Consider the following 16770-nt stretch of genomic DNA (forward strand, 5'->3'; position numbering starts at 1 on the left):
TTTCTACGTTTTGTTTTGAATCTGCTCATTGTTAGTTTCATGGAGTGTTTTAGCATTATTACCTTGTTTCACCCCATTCTGATTTTATAAACTTCTATCATGTTCCTTCTTAGCCATTCTCTTTTCTAAGCTGAGCATCCCTAACCTATGTAGGCTGTCACCATAGGAGTTATCTTCCCAGCAGCATTGCAAGAGAGTTCAAATGAGTTCTTTTGGAGACTGTGAGAAAAAGACTTTATATTTGTTTTCTAAAATTATTTTTAGTATTTCGATCACACCTACACACCAATCACTACACATATTTTCACTTGCACCTCTCTCTCTCTCTCGAGGAAACCAGTGAGGGGGAACAGGGTAAGGAGTTAGTGTTAGTTTGCATATGGGAATTTGTATGCTCACCTATCCAGGGTGGTATAGATCCAGAGGAAAATTCTGGGCAGACTGGATTGGCCAATAGGTCTTAATCTGCTATCATTCACTATGTTACTGTGTTGAAACTTTTCAGAGAGATAGCTGTGTTAATTTGGTATAGTAAAAATGCTAAGTGGTGGGTGACACCTTATATTTATTTCAATAATATTTTTATAGGCAATTTTTAAAAGAAGTGTGTGTGCGCCCATAAATGTGCGAATTGAGCAAAGATGCACTTAATTTTATTTATTTTTATTTTATTTATTTATTTAAAAACTCTTCTATACTGTCGTTAAGTTGGAAAACCATCACAACGGTTTACATATAGGCACGCTAAAAATTATGAGTGGTATAGATTACAAATTAAACATGTGCCATCATAGTACGGTAACAGTAAAGTACAATAAGCTATTTGTTTAAGTTAAGCTAATCAGTTTGGTATGACATTTTATCAGCCCGTGCCATTTTTAAAGATGGTGCCGGCCGTCCATTACTCCTACCATGTGACAGGGCCTGGCCAATGGCACGGATACCCTGTCACATGGTAAGGGCAAAGGGCCATCGGCGCCATTTTTATTAGTGGCAGCCGACGGCCCCGAGAGCGGGAGATCGCTCCCGGGACTTCCAATGAACCACCAGGTACTTGTAAAAAGTTTTGGGGGGGGTTTGGGAGGGTGGGGAAAGCTAAGGGAACAGTTTTAAAGGGTCGGGTGGGTTTTTTTTGTTTATTGGCTCAGGCGCAGCTGATAAACAAAACCGCGATCGGGCCGCACAAAAAAAAAAATTAACGATGTGAATCGGAACAGATTCACATCTCTAATGATTTACAGCTTGTTTCCTTGCCCATCAGAGCTCAGTGACCTTGCTGGAACATAAAGCTCACTAGAATCAGCCAAAGGCTGCCCATCAGAATGCAACACCTTAAACACTAAAGTAATTATTTTAAATTGAATCGGTTCTTCAGCTGGTAGCCAGGACACTGATTCCAGGATAGGTGGTATATGCTCACAATATTTAGCTCCTGTGAAAACCCTGGCTGCACCATTTTGCACGGAGTAACTTCCTTAGCAGCCCAATAAACAGGGAGCTTCAGTAATCTATTTTCAATCCTACCAAAGCATGAATCACTGTACGAAAATCACAAGGTGACAGGAATTGTTTCAATGGGTGGAGTAACTGCAATCTAGCAGAAGCAGCCTTTACTACTTCTAAATATGTGGTTTTAAAGTTAAACTTGTATCAAAATGAATTTCCAAATGCTTTACCTCCTTTACTATGGGAAACAATGTATCTCCAAATTTAATCTTGGAGGTTGTATTTACCTATTTACCACTTACCTGTAGAAGTACTCTCTTTTTAACATTTAAAACCAACTTAGGTTAGTTCTACCAAGACCAAATTGCAGTCATATAGTCCACACATTTTTTTCAGGGAGTGTATCATTAGCAGCGAAAGGTAAAATAAATTTGCAGATTGCCCGCATATATAAAGAGAGAAATTAAAGCCTATCCAATTTTGCCAGCGTCCGGTTTCCGAACCCATGGCTGTCAGTGGGCTCGAGAACCGACGCTGGCAAAATTGAGCGTCGGCTGTCAAACTCGCTGACAGCCGCCGCTCTTTTTACCGCGGGCCCTCATTTAAATACTGAATCGCGCGCACAGGAGAACGCACAGCTCGCCCGCTCTCCCGCGACTTTTACTGAATCGACCTGTTAGATTGTAAGCCCTCTGGGGCTAGGGAAATACCTCCAGTACCTGAATGTAATCCACTTTGAAGCACTGAAAAAAGTGCAAAAAGCGGAATGTAAATAAGTAAATAAATAAATAATAAACCAAAATGAAGGTTTAACAATTTAAAAGAGAGCAATTTTATCATCTAAAACCAGGGGCAGATTTTGCAAAACTAAATGAGTTTTAGAAAATACTAAGAGATCCATATTCAAAAGCATTTAGCTGGCTAACTCAATGTTTGGGTGCATATCTGGCTAATTTCTCGCCAGCCAATAAATTAGGCGGTTGGAATTTAGCCAGATAAAGTAGGGGCATTTCAGGGGTGTAACTGGGAGGAGTTGAAGTCTGGTCATCCAAAGAGCTGTGCTAAAGTTACCCGGCTTTAGTTAGCCTGCTAACTTTAGGATGCTGGCTGTATTCAGTAGTGTGGCTGCACTATTGAATATACCTTCAAAGTTAGCCACATAACTTTACTCTCCAGACTGTATCTGAATATGGACCTTTAAAAGTCCACCACCTCATTCGCCCTCCTGTTCTTCCCCAATGAAAGAATAACCAGGTGGAGTCATTAAGTTTCACAGTAGCAGATCATTATCTATATGCCCTGATTCACTTACAAACATCAGACCCCAAGTATTATCTTGTATAACATCAGCTAATTCAAGACCTTTTTTCCAAATTGATTGAGCGTTAATATATGCAAATGATAAAATTTTCTATCCAATTGTTCAGAATGAGGGGCCAGAGCTCTGATAAAATCAGAAAGGACCAAACATTGTGCTCTGAGTCTATTTATATCAAAATTCTTCCTTCTCAAACCCCCATTATCCATGACAACTGAAATCAGAGAATAATTGTCTTCCTTTAAATCAGATGCATCTGACGAAGTGGACTCTTTCCTGGACAGCTCATGCCTCTTGTTATTTATGTTACTGAAATATTTATATTTACTGTGTTACAATCACACCAAACTGGTCTCTGTAATATTATACTGCAGAGACCAACCTAATGCAGCCTTACAAAGACTGACTGAGCTCCACAACGCAGCATAACCAGCAATCCCAGCTACAGTCACACGGGCCGATACAGTAAAGTCCGTGGGAGAGCGGGCGAACGCCTGCTCTCCCGGCGCGCACACAGGCCACTCTCCTGTGTGTGCGATTCACCATGCAAATTAGGGCCGGCGGTAAAAGGAGGCGCTAGGGACACTAGCGCGTCCCTAGCGCCTCCTTTTGGACCGGAGCGGCAGCTATCGGCGGGTTTGACAGCCGACGCTCAATTCTGCCGGTGTTGGTCCTTGAGCCCGCTGACAGCCATAGGTTCGGAAACCGGACGCCGGCAAAATTGAACGTTCAGTTTTCGACCTGCAAGCCACGGGCTGACTTCAAATTTTTTTATTTTTTTACTTTTGGTAACTTTCAGGACCTCCGACTTAATATCGTCATGATATTAAGTCGGAGGGTGCACAGAAAAGCAGTTTTTACTGCTTTTCTGTGCACTTTCCCAGTGCCCGAAGAAATTAGCGCCTACCTTTGGGTAGGCGCTAATTTCTGAAAGTAAAATGTGTGGCTTGGCTGCACATTTTACTTACTGTATCCTGCGTGCATACATAATAGGGCCATCAACATGCATTTGCATGTTGTGGGCGCTATTAGGTTCGGGGGGTTGGACGCGTGTTTTCGGCCCCTTACTGAATAAGGGGTAAAGCTAGCGCATCGAAATGCGCGTCCAATAGAGGGTTAACAGTGCGTTCCGTCGAAGCGCACTGTACTGTATCGGCCCGACAGTGAGCCTACTAAAACAGGGTTAATAGAGACCGGCTGCACTCACAGCACAGCACTGGGGATGAATTCTGATTGTAAAACCAGGCCCAAGTATACCTTTTGAACCTTATCACATCACTCCTTTTGTGTTTCTCCAGGTGAGAGGATGCTCTGCCTGCTGCCTGTGTTTTGGGGACTTAATTTTCTGGGTAATCTCCGTGGCGCTCTGCAGCACTCAAGGTAAGGACGATGGGGAATGCACTGTGCACAGCCCTGTGGAATCCACACCCCCCCCCTACAATCAGCACTCAGAGAGGATCCCAGTCTGCCTCTGGATGTACATCTGTGCACAGTGCTGTGCATTGTTCACTAATGATATTCCATGCTACAATATGATGCACAGTTGTACAAGATGCAACACTGAATACTCAGCACTCTGTTAAAATAGAGGGCAATTTTACTCTGCCATGTACCAGGGTAAAAAGTCTTTGTGAAAATCACCCACTCTTTAAGTGAGTAAAAGCACATACACTATTCTTTAATAAGCATTTTCGAGAAGGCATTCCTGGGGCAGAGTTAGGCCAGGGGAATCAACAATGCACGTAGTGTTTTCAAACTGTGCATGCTGTTTTGTAGGGAAAAATTATCCATACAAAAAAAACCAGATGCAGATCCCTGTGGGTACCTTTTCTCTAGGCAATTTTCAAATGGAAAGTAATCAGATACTTCCCCTTTGAGAACTGGTGTGAGGTCCATGGGGACAAGTATCCACGGACTATGCAAGAATCCACATAGTTTTGAAAATTGTCCCATAAGGTATACTGTGACACACATGGTATCTGTTCCAGTATATTCCTTTCTCAGTAAATCACACAAAGGGACACCCTGGTGTTCTTGGTTTAGTACCTGTAAGGACACAGGGTGGCAGACTGGCCTAGGCATTTCAGGCAGGCCCGGCACGACCGGGTGTACATTTGCACGGAGTGACACACCTGGGGAGGTGGCAGGCCCTCAGCAGCAGGAGAGGCCGCGGGCCACCGGCGGAGCCTAACCGGCCGGCGGCTGAAGAAGGAGAGAGAGCAGGCCTCCTGCTGTCTTCGGGCCATACAGCCCACCAAGCTTCCTGCTTGGGGGGGGGGGGGGGGAAACGGAAGCTGTGCGAGGGCGTGCGGCGTGCGCTCACACACGTCCATACTCAGTGAGGCTCGACTTCCGGGTATGGCTCGCCCACACACAGCTTCTGCTCTCTCCTGCCCCCGAGCAGGAAGCTTGGTGGGCCGTAAGGCCCGAAGACAGCAGGAGGCCCGTGGGACCCTGTTGGAGCTCATCCCACCATGGCCTGATAATAAAGGGAGACTGTGTGTGTGTGTGTGTGTGTGTGAGCTTGTATGTGTGTGTGACTGTGTAAGAGTCTAGGTGTGTGTCTGTGTGAGAACCTATGTGCCTGTGAATGCGTCTGTGTGAGAGCTTGTGTGTTTGTGTATGTTTGTGTGCCTGTGACATATAGGCTTTCACAGGCACGCTCACACACATACACGCATAATGTATCTGCGACTGTGAGGGAGTGGCAGCCTGTGTATGTTAGAGAGATGGAGTGTGTGAGAGAATGAATGTGTTACTGTGCATGTGTGTGAGAGAGAAGATAAAATGTGTGTGCCCTACCACCCCCAATCCACGACAACTCAGGGCGACTGGAAATCAGATCCCAGGTTTTGTGAGCAGATTTTTAAATCCTTATTAATTGCAATTATTTGGTGTAATTTGATGATTCTGCTCTTTTGAAATATTTTTTTTTTTTGGAGGGGGGAATAGAACATTTTTTAATTAGTTCCTGGTGCGCACACATGGATGCACAGATTTTATAACATGCGCGAGCCAGTGCAATCAGGCCTCCCCCAGTTCCCTCCCAGTCCGCCTCAATTCCCGGCCGGCCTCCGTCCTGTCCCGCCTCGCCCTTCCCTGTCCAGACCATGCCCCCAGCCTGCCCCTTTTCAGGGCCTGGCATTTCTGCAAATAACGGGGGTTACACTTGTGGCCGGACCCTTCTGAAAATGCGCGTGGTGCGCACAAGGCCCGGCCACATGAGTAACCTCCGTTATTTATGTGCATGGCCGTTTGAAAATGTGCTTGTTTATGAATATGACTTTACTATTATGATTAATGTTTTATATTTCTTGATTTTATTTCATGTTTTATGAAGAATGGTAATGTTTCTGTTTTTCCTTTGTTGCTCTGCATACAGAGGCTGGCTTGTTGTAGGTTCCAGTTCAGTTTTTCTCAGCACGTTTCTGTTGATACTTCCTGATCTCTTTATTCTGTATTTGGTCAGGGCCTCTCTGTGTTCTGCATATGTGACTGAGGTCAGGTATTTTGCTAGCATGTAATTTCTGTGTAAGGATCTATAGCAGCCTGGTTTCCCAATAAGAGCTTTCATTGGTGTTCTGGGCCCTCGTGTAATATGTGCAGTGCTGCCTTTTCATATATAAGGTTCTTAGGGTGGTTTTGGTATGGGAGGTTTACTCATTGTAATGATAATTCTGTTTGTTCATGGCTTTCTGAGGGCCAAGGCATTACAAAAAGTCTAATTCCATGGAGTTCCAAGGGTCTTTTTTGCAGGATTTTCTGGTTGGCACCACAGGAGTGCATGTAAATATAATATGCAGCTTGTAAGTGATAATTTTGCCTCAGCAGACTGTACTCTTGAATGTTCTTTTTCATGTAAAATGTGTTATAAATGCATAATTTGTGTGTATCTGTAAAGGGTGTGGGAGTGTGTGTGTGGTGGGGACAGGTGTGTGTGTGTGTGTGTGTGCATGCAAGGCTGTAAGTTTGCCTAGGGTACCTAATACACTTCCTTATCCATGGGTTCTGGGGTGAGTGCGGGTGTGTCAGTTTTTAAAAATATAGACTGCAGGACAGAGCTGAGCTTTATTTGATGGGCCCGGGATAGGCACTGAATTTGTGGTGGGAGGGGGGGGGGGGGAGCAGCAAAAAACCTAGCACAGGATAGTAACTCATCCCAAGGGAAGTTAGGGACCCATAAGACTGGAAGATAACCTGCTATGGGGGTGTTCATGAAATTCATTGCAGTTAAGAAAAAATCCTCTCAGTAATATTGATCCTCTAGACAGTCTGGCAGTAAACTCTGCAGTAGTAATATTTTATATGTCGTCATTTCCAAGATGGAAAGTGACTTCGCTTTGGCTCTTGCAACAGTTTCCAGTAACAAAACCCTGGCATACTTCAGAAGGTAATGCTTCCTCGCGGGTCAGGTTTTACTTTCAAGTCATAAATCTCTCAGTTAACCTTCCCTCCCGTTCCTCATCATTACAATATCAATTACAAAGTCCCGCTAGTACTGTCCTGCATGCAGCCTGCAGTTCGCTTTCTCACACAGGGACTCTTGAATGTGCAAGAGTTAAGAAGCTGGTGATTGTTGAGCTAAACCCAGGGCTTTTTACATTTGCAATGGCTTAGTGCATTTTCTTTTCCAGAAGTTGAAAAGGGCAATATCCCAGAACACCGTTGCTAGAATACTGCTGATGTCGTGAGGTTCACCAAAAAGTTCTGACTGTTTAGAGGGAATAGGGCTCTTCTTGGAGAGCTGCTAGGAGAGTCCGACAGAGAAGAAAGATGGTCGGCAGTTGTGACTAGTTGGAGGGTATAGTCCTGCCCTGGGACAGTCCCGGGCTATTCTAAAATTGCTGGAAGCTGTAGCTTGGTGTAACCCTCCCTCCCAGCACACTGTGGTACCCACTGTACTACAGTGTGCTGGGAGGGAGGGTTACACCAAGCTTACAGCTTCGATACTGGGCTAAGTTCTGACTCACATCTTCCAATTATGGTAGGATATGGTGTATATGGTGCTAGATTTAGAACTGGTCACAAAGGCTCTTTACACAGTGCTAGTGTTTCAAAATAAAAAATCTATACTGCAAAATGTGTTTGACGTGAACAATTTGGCACATGGTACATTTTCTCCTTGTTGCATCCATAATGTCAAGCAGGAATAGACAAATGGGGTTTCTGATCTTCTTCTGGACACCCTCCTGGGATTGCCTCTCTTCCCTCAGATTTAGGTTTCCTCTGGACTGGTGTTGGGTTCCCAACTCCCTAGGATACCTTAGTATAACTTTCTCCAGTGTTTCATCTCTGCTCCTTTCTCCTCTCTGTTTGTTCTCCTCAGATAGAAAGCTGGATTAGCTCTCGCCTTTCTTCTCTCCTACGAGTGTGGTACCTAGATGCTGGGTAGGCTGATCTCCCTCCTTCACACCAGATCAAACAACACTTTTCCCAAACACTGCTTTTGTTCATTGCTCCAGAGTCCCAGGTGTACACGTTTTTTTGTTTTTTTTTTTCTCTTGAAGGTAAATCCAGGAGTGAGAGATTTACTCTCTCAGCGTGGAGAAACTTTCCATTCCAGACGGTAACACATGTCCCATGTGTAAAACCAAGTGTATCATCACAGTGGCAGACCTTGTGACCCCACCTGCAATCGACTTTAGGTCAGAAGCAAAGGGCCGACTTCCATCTCTCCAAGTTCCATACTAACTCCCTCCCCAGGATGGTACTATTGAGGCCATTCCTGAGGGGAAGGCCCTAGCAAATGATTTTGTCCACTCACTATACTTTACAACGCCAGTATATCCCTGGGTAGGAGAAGCATTGAACCTGGTAAAGGGTTCATAGGTCCATTTACATAGGCATTGTTGGAAACCTGCTGCTGAGTGGGAGCTGTGAAGTGGTCCTACTTGTTGCTGAGGGTCGTGCATGAAGACTATAAATTGGAACAGAAATTTTCATCTACAATTGCTGCTCTTTTCATCACCACCTGATGGGATCTGTAAGTAAAATTCAATTGTGGGTTGGGACAGTGGATACTAGTGATGTGCATTCATTTTTCCCAAATTAGGCAACTTTAATGAAATTGCCTAATTCGGTATGGTTTGGGGGAACCCATAAACGAAAGAAATTTTTCTGTTAGTGCACACAATCGTGAGTTAGTGTGCATTAACTCCCAATAGTGCGCACTAACATGAAAATCGGGCCCCCGCCCAAACTGCAGGAAATAAAAAAATTTCCCATGGGAGGGGCCTCGAAATGAAGCCTGAGATGACAGGGCTTAATGAAGTACATCTCTAGTGGATACAGGTTATCCTTATTGATTTTGAATAAAACTATGTACCTCAAATCTTGTGAAGCTGGTACCAATGTATTCAACTAAAAGGAGTACTTTACTGGATTGGACATAGTGTCACGGTTTCACCTGTATCATAGGCTCTTCGTGCCTTGGTTCAGCCTATTGTGCAGCCTCCCCTCCACCAGGGGTCCTGAATGAGCTTCTCCAGCCATGCCAAGCTCTTCCTAGCTGCTTATACCACACCCAAGCTCAAGTCCCATTTAATCCTGCCTTGCCAGAACCTCAAGGCCTCTTCATGTAATCATCCTTGGCTCTCTGACCTGGCCGTTCTTACCTTGCTCCATGCCCTGTGGCCTCTGGGTCTTCTCTTAACTCATACATTGTCTTGTGGCCTACCTAGGCTTCTCCTTGCCTTGTATCCTCCAGGCCTTTGTTATCTTGTGCCTGGTTTTGTGGCCTACCTAAGACTTACCTTCCCTTGTGACTTCTGGGCCTTCTGTTACCTTGTACCTTGCTCTGTGGCCTACTTAGGCATCTCCTCACCTAGTGTCTTCTGGGCCTTATGGATAGCAGCCTACAGGCCTTCCATACTGCTCCCTTCGGACCTCAGTGTTCTGTGTTGTATTGTTCAGTCCTTGTCCTGTCCTGTCCTGGTCTCTCTTGTCTAGTCTTGGCCTTCTCTAGTCTTGTCCTACCCTGTCCAGTCCAGTTTCTATCAACCATTCCCTACCTTGCTTTGCCCCAGTATATATCCAGACCCAGTCCCTATTCTATATCCTGTCCAACCTGTATCCTGCCCAGGCTGTGTCAGTATCTAGTCCCAGCCTTGCTCAGTATCCTGCTATCCTCCTGCTCCAGTGTCCAGTCCTCAGGTCCATCCTGCCTTGTCTAGCCTGTCCAGTTTGCCCTGCTTTGACCAGCCTGTCTAGTCTGCCGGGTGCCCAGCCTGCTCCAATCCAATCTCAGTTCCCTGCCTGTTCCTATACCTAGACCTCTGCTTCCTGTCTCTCTGCCCAGAATGCTTGCCCTGCCTTGTCCAGCATGTCCAGCCTTGTCCAGCTTATCTAGCTTTAGCCAAGCCCTACTGGCCCCAGAACCCAAGGGCTCAATTTCTGGGGGAGAAGACTGGCTAGGCAGAAGTGCAGCCTTTGTTCAGCTCTGCAGTCCTGCACCACACCTGTGGGGGTGTATCCTGACCATGACACATAAATGGAAAGTGTTTGCATTTTTCTCTGGGTTAGGCTTGAGAATGCTGTAGAACCTTTGTGAACATCTGCAGACTAAGTCTGTGAACCCAATGTGTGGATTATGAAGCTATGATAGCTGGCAAAAAAAAAAAAAAAAGAAAACAAAGTAGTCTTCCTTTAAAATAAAGCAAAGCCCAGAAAACACAGTATTGATATGGGCATGGCTATTTACAGCTGATTGATTTCCCTGCCTTAAGATCAGAGACTAAGACAGAAGAGTTGAAAGAAAATGTTTACACTGTTTACAGGCTCTAAATTTAAATTGAAAAGAGGGCTATGTATTTAAAAAAAAAATAAATAAAAAGAACAACAAACCAATGTATTTCTTGAGCGACGCTGGCGGTCTTCTCTGACCTGCTGACAGTCTGCTTCAAGCAAGCCTCTGATCTATCCAGTGCTGATTCTGGAGATCAGGCGATCATGGTCTGTTTGGTGGGGGGGGGGGGGGGGGGGGTGGGGGTTTCTGTAGCAGTAGCAAATGCATTTCTCTGGAATTCATGGGAAGATATTTGTCAATGTGGCCATTGTTGATCCTGGCATCTGTGTTATGTGTAGGGAGGAGAGGAAAGGCAGTGAGTATCGCCCATTCCTTTTGTTCAGAGTGAGCCTTTCTGAGCTTTAGCTTTTTTGACGAGTTATTGTTGTCTATTTAATATTTATGTTCTTATGTTCAGAAACCCTGTTTTATGTAACGCCTTAGCCGCGACAGTTTTGTTCTATGGAAACCGACTTGATTTGATATTTGTATCGAGAATGTCGGTATATAAAAATCCTAAATAAATAAATAAATAAATATCCTTGCTTCTCTGCAACTATTTATTTATTTATTTAACGTTTCTTTTATACCGATGACCGTTCGCACATCGCATCGGTTTACAGTGAACAAAAAACCATTGGGCGGAGCCCTTACAAATAACAGATAAAGATCCTCTGTACTTTTTACAGGTTTTCTTGAATCCCGTTACTATTCTTGCCTCCCTTTGGGGGCTCTTCCATTTATCCACTAATCTTTCTATGAAGAAATATTTTCTAATGTTATTTTTTCTGAATCTATCTCCTTTGAGCCTCATATCATGATCTACAACTTCCTTTCCACTGAAAAAGGGTTGCTTCTGGTACATTATTTAGATCTTAAGTAAATCTTTCCCTGAAATCTGAAACACTGCAGTTATCATCAAAGCAGGCCTCTGTATACCCTTTCTTATAAAAGCTATCGCCTTGTCGCATTGTTTCGCAGACTTCATATCATTAGACACTATCACCCCAAGGTCCCTCTCCTGCTCCGTGCACATCAGCTTTTCCCCCCCCATCGAATACAGTTCATTCGGATTTCCACTCCCCATATGCATGTCTTTGCACTTCTTGGCATTGAATCTGAGCTGCCATATCTTCGACCACTCTTCCAGTTTCCTTAGATCCCGTCTCATTCTCTCCACTCCTTCCGGCGTGTCCACTCTGTTGCTGATCTTTGTGTCATCCACAAAAAGACAAACCTTACCTTCTATCCCATCCGCAATGTCGCTCACAAAGATATTGAACAGGACCGGTCCCAACACCGATCCTTGCGGTACAGCACTTAAAACCGCTCTCTCTTCAGAGAAGGTTCCATTTACCATCACACATTGTCTTCTGTCCGTCAGCCAATTTGCAATCCAGGTCGACAAGGCGATAGCAAAAGCCAGAAGAATGCTGGGCTGCATAGAGAGAGGAATGTCGAGTAAGAAAAGGGAAGTGATTATTCCCTTGTGCAGGTCCTTGGTGAGGCCTCACCTGGAGTACTGTGTTCAGTTCTGGAGACCGTATCTACAAAAAGACAAAGACAAGATGGAAGCGGTACAGAGAAGGGCGACCAGGAAGGTGGAGGATCTTCATCGCATGACGTACAAGGAGAGATTGAAGAATCTAAATATGTACACCCTGGAGGAAAGGAGGAGCAGAGGTGATATGATACAGACTTTCAGATACTTGAAAGGTTTTAATGATCCAAAGACAACGACAAACCCGTTCCGTAGGAAAAAAATCAGCAGAACCAGGGGTCACGATTTGAAGCTCCAGGGAGGAAGATTCAGAACCAATGTCAGGAAGTATTTCTTCACGGAGAGGGTGGTGGAAACCTGGAATGCCCTTCCAGAGGATGTGGTGAAGACCAGAACTGTGAAGGACTTCAAAGGGGCGTGGGATAAACACTGTGGATCCATAAAGTCAAGAGGCCGCCAATGAAGAGTGGGTGACTCGCCAGAATGACAGCTACCGCCTGGAGACAATACCCTTATTCAATAAACATACACATGCTTACTGTGACTCCAACATCGCTCTAAGCTTCAACAGCAAGAGGAAATGTGGAAAAATGGATTTACACTCACAAAGAGGGGAGTAGCTGGCTTGTTACGGCGGTTACTACCCCAAACCAAATAAGCCTGATACTTCACCTTCAATGCATATACAGCATAGTTCTCTGCTTCAACGGCAGGGGAGAAGAAAAAAGGGTTCGCAATCACAAAGCGGGGAGTAGCTGGCTTGTTACGGCGGTTACTACCCCAAACCAAATGTGTCTGATACTTCACTTTCGATGCATATCCAGCATGGCTCTCTGCTTCAACGGCATGGGAGAAGACTGATACATCACGCATTTCCAGCATAGCTCCCTGCTTCAACAGCAGGGGAGAAGAAAAACAACCATTAAGGACTGTATAACATAGTCTGGGTAAAACAAATAAGCATGGGTGTAGCTTGCTTATTGCGGCGGTTACTACCCCTACTACCCCTAACTAATCAAGCTAGATATTTCAATGGTGGGGGTGGAAGGGAAATAGAACCAAGAGCTAAGAGAAACAGATAAGTATGAGAGAAAAAATGTGTGAAGCTTGCTGGGCAGACTGGATGGGCCGTTTGGTCTTCTTCTGCCGTCATTTCTATGTTTCTATGATATGTCAGAGCTCAATAATTATAGGCCTATGTATCTTTTTTAGCCAAAGTTATAGAAGCAGCTTTTTAAAGATTTACTGTAAGGAACTGCATAGGTGTGGCGATGACCTGAGACAAGGCTTATAGCTTAAGGCAAGGCTGATGGCTTGAAACGAGGCTGAGGCTGAAGCAAAGCTGAAGGCTGAGAAGACAGAACCAGGCTGGAGCACGACCAAAGACTGGAATCAGGAGAAAAGAAACCAGGAGACCTTCTTGCTGAGGCAATGAAGCCAACTCCAGGCAGGCTAAGTAGTCTTGAGCATGTGATATCATCATCGGGATGGTTTCCAACTCTCCCGCCAGCATGCATCAAATCATGCATACTGATGCATACAGGCCCTAAGCATCTGTTTGCTGGATCCTAGTATCACACGCGTCACAGCATCCAATGGCAGCTCCCTGCTGCATTGTGAACATCTGCTGCAAAGGAGTCTGGGAAGGCAGCTGGATTCTAATAGTACCCCGTCCTATAGCACTCCTGCCCTTATCCTCCCACCTCTTCTCCTCCCTCTTCCCCTACCTCTCCTCATGCCTTTTCTCTCCTCTCTCCCCACGCCTCTCATGCTCCATCCTCCTCACTCCTCCTCACCACAACTACCACTCCTCCTCACTCCTCCATCACCACCAATCCTCCTCATCAAAAGACAGACAGACAACCTGGACAAATAAACAAAAACTTTCACTCCAACAAAGAAGACAAAAAAAACCAAGGTAAAGGGAGACAGATGGGAACAGAAGACCAGACAACGCACTCAGGTAATCTAATCAGAAAAAGCTCCTACTCCCAGTATCCAACTCACCCACTCTCCTCTCCTCTCTCTCTCCCACACCTGACATACGCTGAAAGAGGCAGCTGCAGGAAGCCGGGATATATAAACTGCAAAAATAACGTGCCATGCACTAATCAACGCTAGCTGCATAAAACGATGTGCCACGCTCTGATGCAACATGCTGACGCAATGCGCCATGCGTTACTTACCTATGCTGTGGAATAGACAGGAAATTAGCTTAATCACGTCCTTTTTTTTTTTTTTAATCACAAGTGCTATTCTCACTATATTTAGAGCATTTTGATAAATCTAGGCCTAAGGCTCTCAAATTTTAATTGAGACTTGGGGCACAGCAAAGTAGCAATATCAGTTGTTTCAAAGTAGCCGTATTTTTGTTTCAAAAGCTCTCCTTTTGAAAATGGCTTATTTTCTTTAGCAATCGTGAATTGCAAAATATAATTTGTAGTTGCTTCTTGAACTGTGGCTTGTGCAACAAAAATGCTTTGGCACTCTTTTAAATGAGTAGCAAGTTTCTCAGCTTTAATTGACTTTTCCTCTGTTCTTAAATTGTTCCCAAAACTGGGTTGCTTCGTAGTGAAATGCTAGTTGAACTTGTACGTCCTCATATTGATAGCAGTCCATATTCAGACAGACACAGTCTGGATAGCAAAATTAGAAGCAAACTTATCTGGCTAACTTTAGAGGCATATTCCATAATGCAGTCCCTGGAGTGCCCCTAACTTAACTTAGCTGAATTTTAGCCTCCTAATTTATTAGCCAGCTAGGATTTAGCTGGATAAGTGCCCAAATATTTATTTAGCTGGCTAACTTTTGAATATAAGAACACTCTTTTTCATTTTTCTTCTCAAGGGGATGGATCTTGTTCATGTCTGATGTTCAATCTTCTTTTTTCTTAAAAAAAAAAAAAATAAGCCGAAAAGAATGAAACTCTCCGATATTTGTTATATTGAGCAGAAATGAATCTGCAGGGGGCTTTTTTTGTTTCTTTAAACAAGCATTGCAAAGATTCTGTTTTCATATATATGTAGCCTAGGCATCATATATATATAAAAAATGTATCTTCTAAAACACACACTCTCTACATTGTGTGTTTTATAGAAGGTTGGAAGTATGCACAGGCTTGTAAAGGACATGCACTTTTAGGAACAGGGGAAAGAGCCGTTTCTGGTGACACTGCATCGTTTTCACTGTGTCTTCATCTTCCAGGGGATGTGCTGACAGAAGAGAAGAGGATGGAGAAGCTAGGTAGTTCAGTGACATTAAAGTGTGCCCTTCAGAAGCACTACGAAGTTGTGCAGGTCACATGGCAGAAGAGGACAGGTACAGACCAGGAAAATTTGGCAACGTACAGCAGTGCTAAAGGGGCAAATGTAATGAAAGCATACCAAGAGCATCTGAATGTCACCCTCCTGAGGCTGAATGAGACGGCCATCACCCTGTGGAGGACCAGCATCCTGGATGAAGGCTGCTACCTGTGTATATTTAACATCTATCCATCAGGATCCATCCAGGGCACCACGTGCCTCTTCCTCCATGGTAAGAACTGCTGTTGATGTTTGGAACGGCCGGTTACTTGGTCATTATTTTGATAGCAACTGGACCTTGGTTCAAGGTAAAACCAAGTCATGTGAATAAAATTTTGCTCTATTGAACTTGGTCTGCTGGATGCGTATCTTCAGCTTAGTCCAAGCAGAGTGGCAAAATTGATTTCTGTTTCAAAAGGAACATATTTATGCTGTCCATGAAGTCAGGAAAATGGAAATGGCATCTTCAAGCTAGGATTCCAGGGTTTCACGCTCTTGGCAAAGTAAGAGAATATTAAACTTTAAACACAGGGCTGACCGTAGACGATTGTAGGGCCCAGGAAAAATGGTCCAGAATGGGGCTTCCCACCATGAAGTTGAAGGGGCAAAGCATTCCTTATGTGCCCCCCACCACATACCTATAATATCGTCTGGCCACTCTGGAAATTATGCTAGGGGGTGACCAAGATTCATCCACCCCTCCCCCCTCCCAGGACAGCCCTGCCCCTTCAATCTCATCTCTCAGTTCCCACCCTACCCCATATCCCTGCACTGTGGGGGGAGAGAAGGATGAGGAGCAGCAGGGGCATGGCTTAAGGATGTGATGCAAGGGGGGGGCAGAGTTACTGCAGCAGAGCAGGCCCCTAAAAGCATGGGGTCTGGAGTGGTCATCCCAGTTCCCCCTTCTTAAATGTGTCTGGTTAGATCTCTCTGTCTATATCTGTATGTGTTTATATTATAAATAAATAAATAACTATAAGGGTTTGAAAATTCCACTTTCCTGAGGAGGTTAGGGGCCTGGCAGGACACAGAGAGGGCTAGAAGAGGAGAGTGATAGGGCTGGGTGAAGTGGGGCAGGAGGAGGAGAGAGGTAAAGAAGGGGGAGGGGAAAAGAGGAGAGGGAGTAGGGAGAGAAGGGGGGAGGAGGAGGAGAGCAATGGGATGGGGACTGGAGCAGCAGAGAGAGAGGTAAGGAGTTGTAGAGGAAAGAGAAGGATGCATTGGATGGGATGAGGTAGGGTGGTATACACTCGCCAAGGAAGAAATGCGCTCATTATTTGCAGCCGCCTCCCGCTGAGAGGAGTCATCCATTTACAGCTAAGATGTTTGTCTCTCCTGCACATTCCTCTACTTTGCTCTAAAAATAGGGAGGTTGATATTCAGCGCCAGTTTGTTGGTTAAGTAGGGACTTATCTAACTA

At 44.7% G+C, this 16770-nt stretch overlaps 1 protein-coding gene across 4 annotated transcripts in view; it reads left to right on the plus strand.

Annotated features, from left to right (window-relative positions):
* Positions 1–16770, plus strand: part of LOC115076558 (OX-2 membrane glycoprotein-like) — a 53319-nt gene that overhangs the window by 15588 nt on the left and 20961 nt on the right. For all 4 annotated transcript variants that reach the window (XR_003852795.1, XM_029578133.1, XM_029578131.1 and 1 more), the window contains 2 exons: positions 4063–4144; positions 15253–15582. Coding sequence is in view for 3 of the 4 variants with exons in the window: in XM_029578133.1 (XP_029433993.1) it covers positions 4063–4144; positions 15253–15582 (412 nt within the window). In the remaining variant the exon portion in view is untranslated. The remainder of the gene's footprint in view (positions 1–4062; positions 4145–15252; positions 15583–16770) is intronic.

The sequence above is a fragment of the Rhinatrema bivittatum genome, chromosome 15 (assembly GCF_901001135.1).
Source record: "Rhinatrema bivittatum chromosome 15, aRhiBiv1.1, whole genome shotgun sequence".
NCBI classification, from domain to species: domain Eukaryota; kingdom Metazoa; phylum Chordata; class Amphibia; order Gymnophiona; family Rhinatrematidae; genus Rhinatrema; species Rhinatrema bivittatum.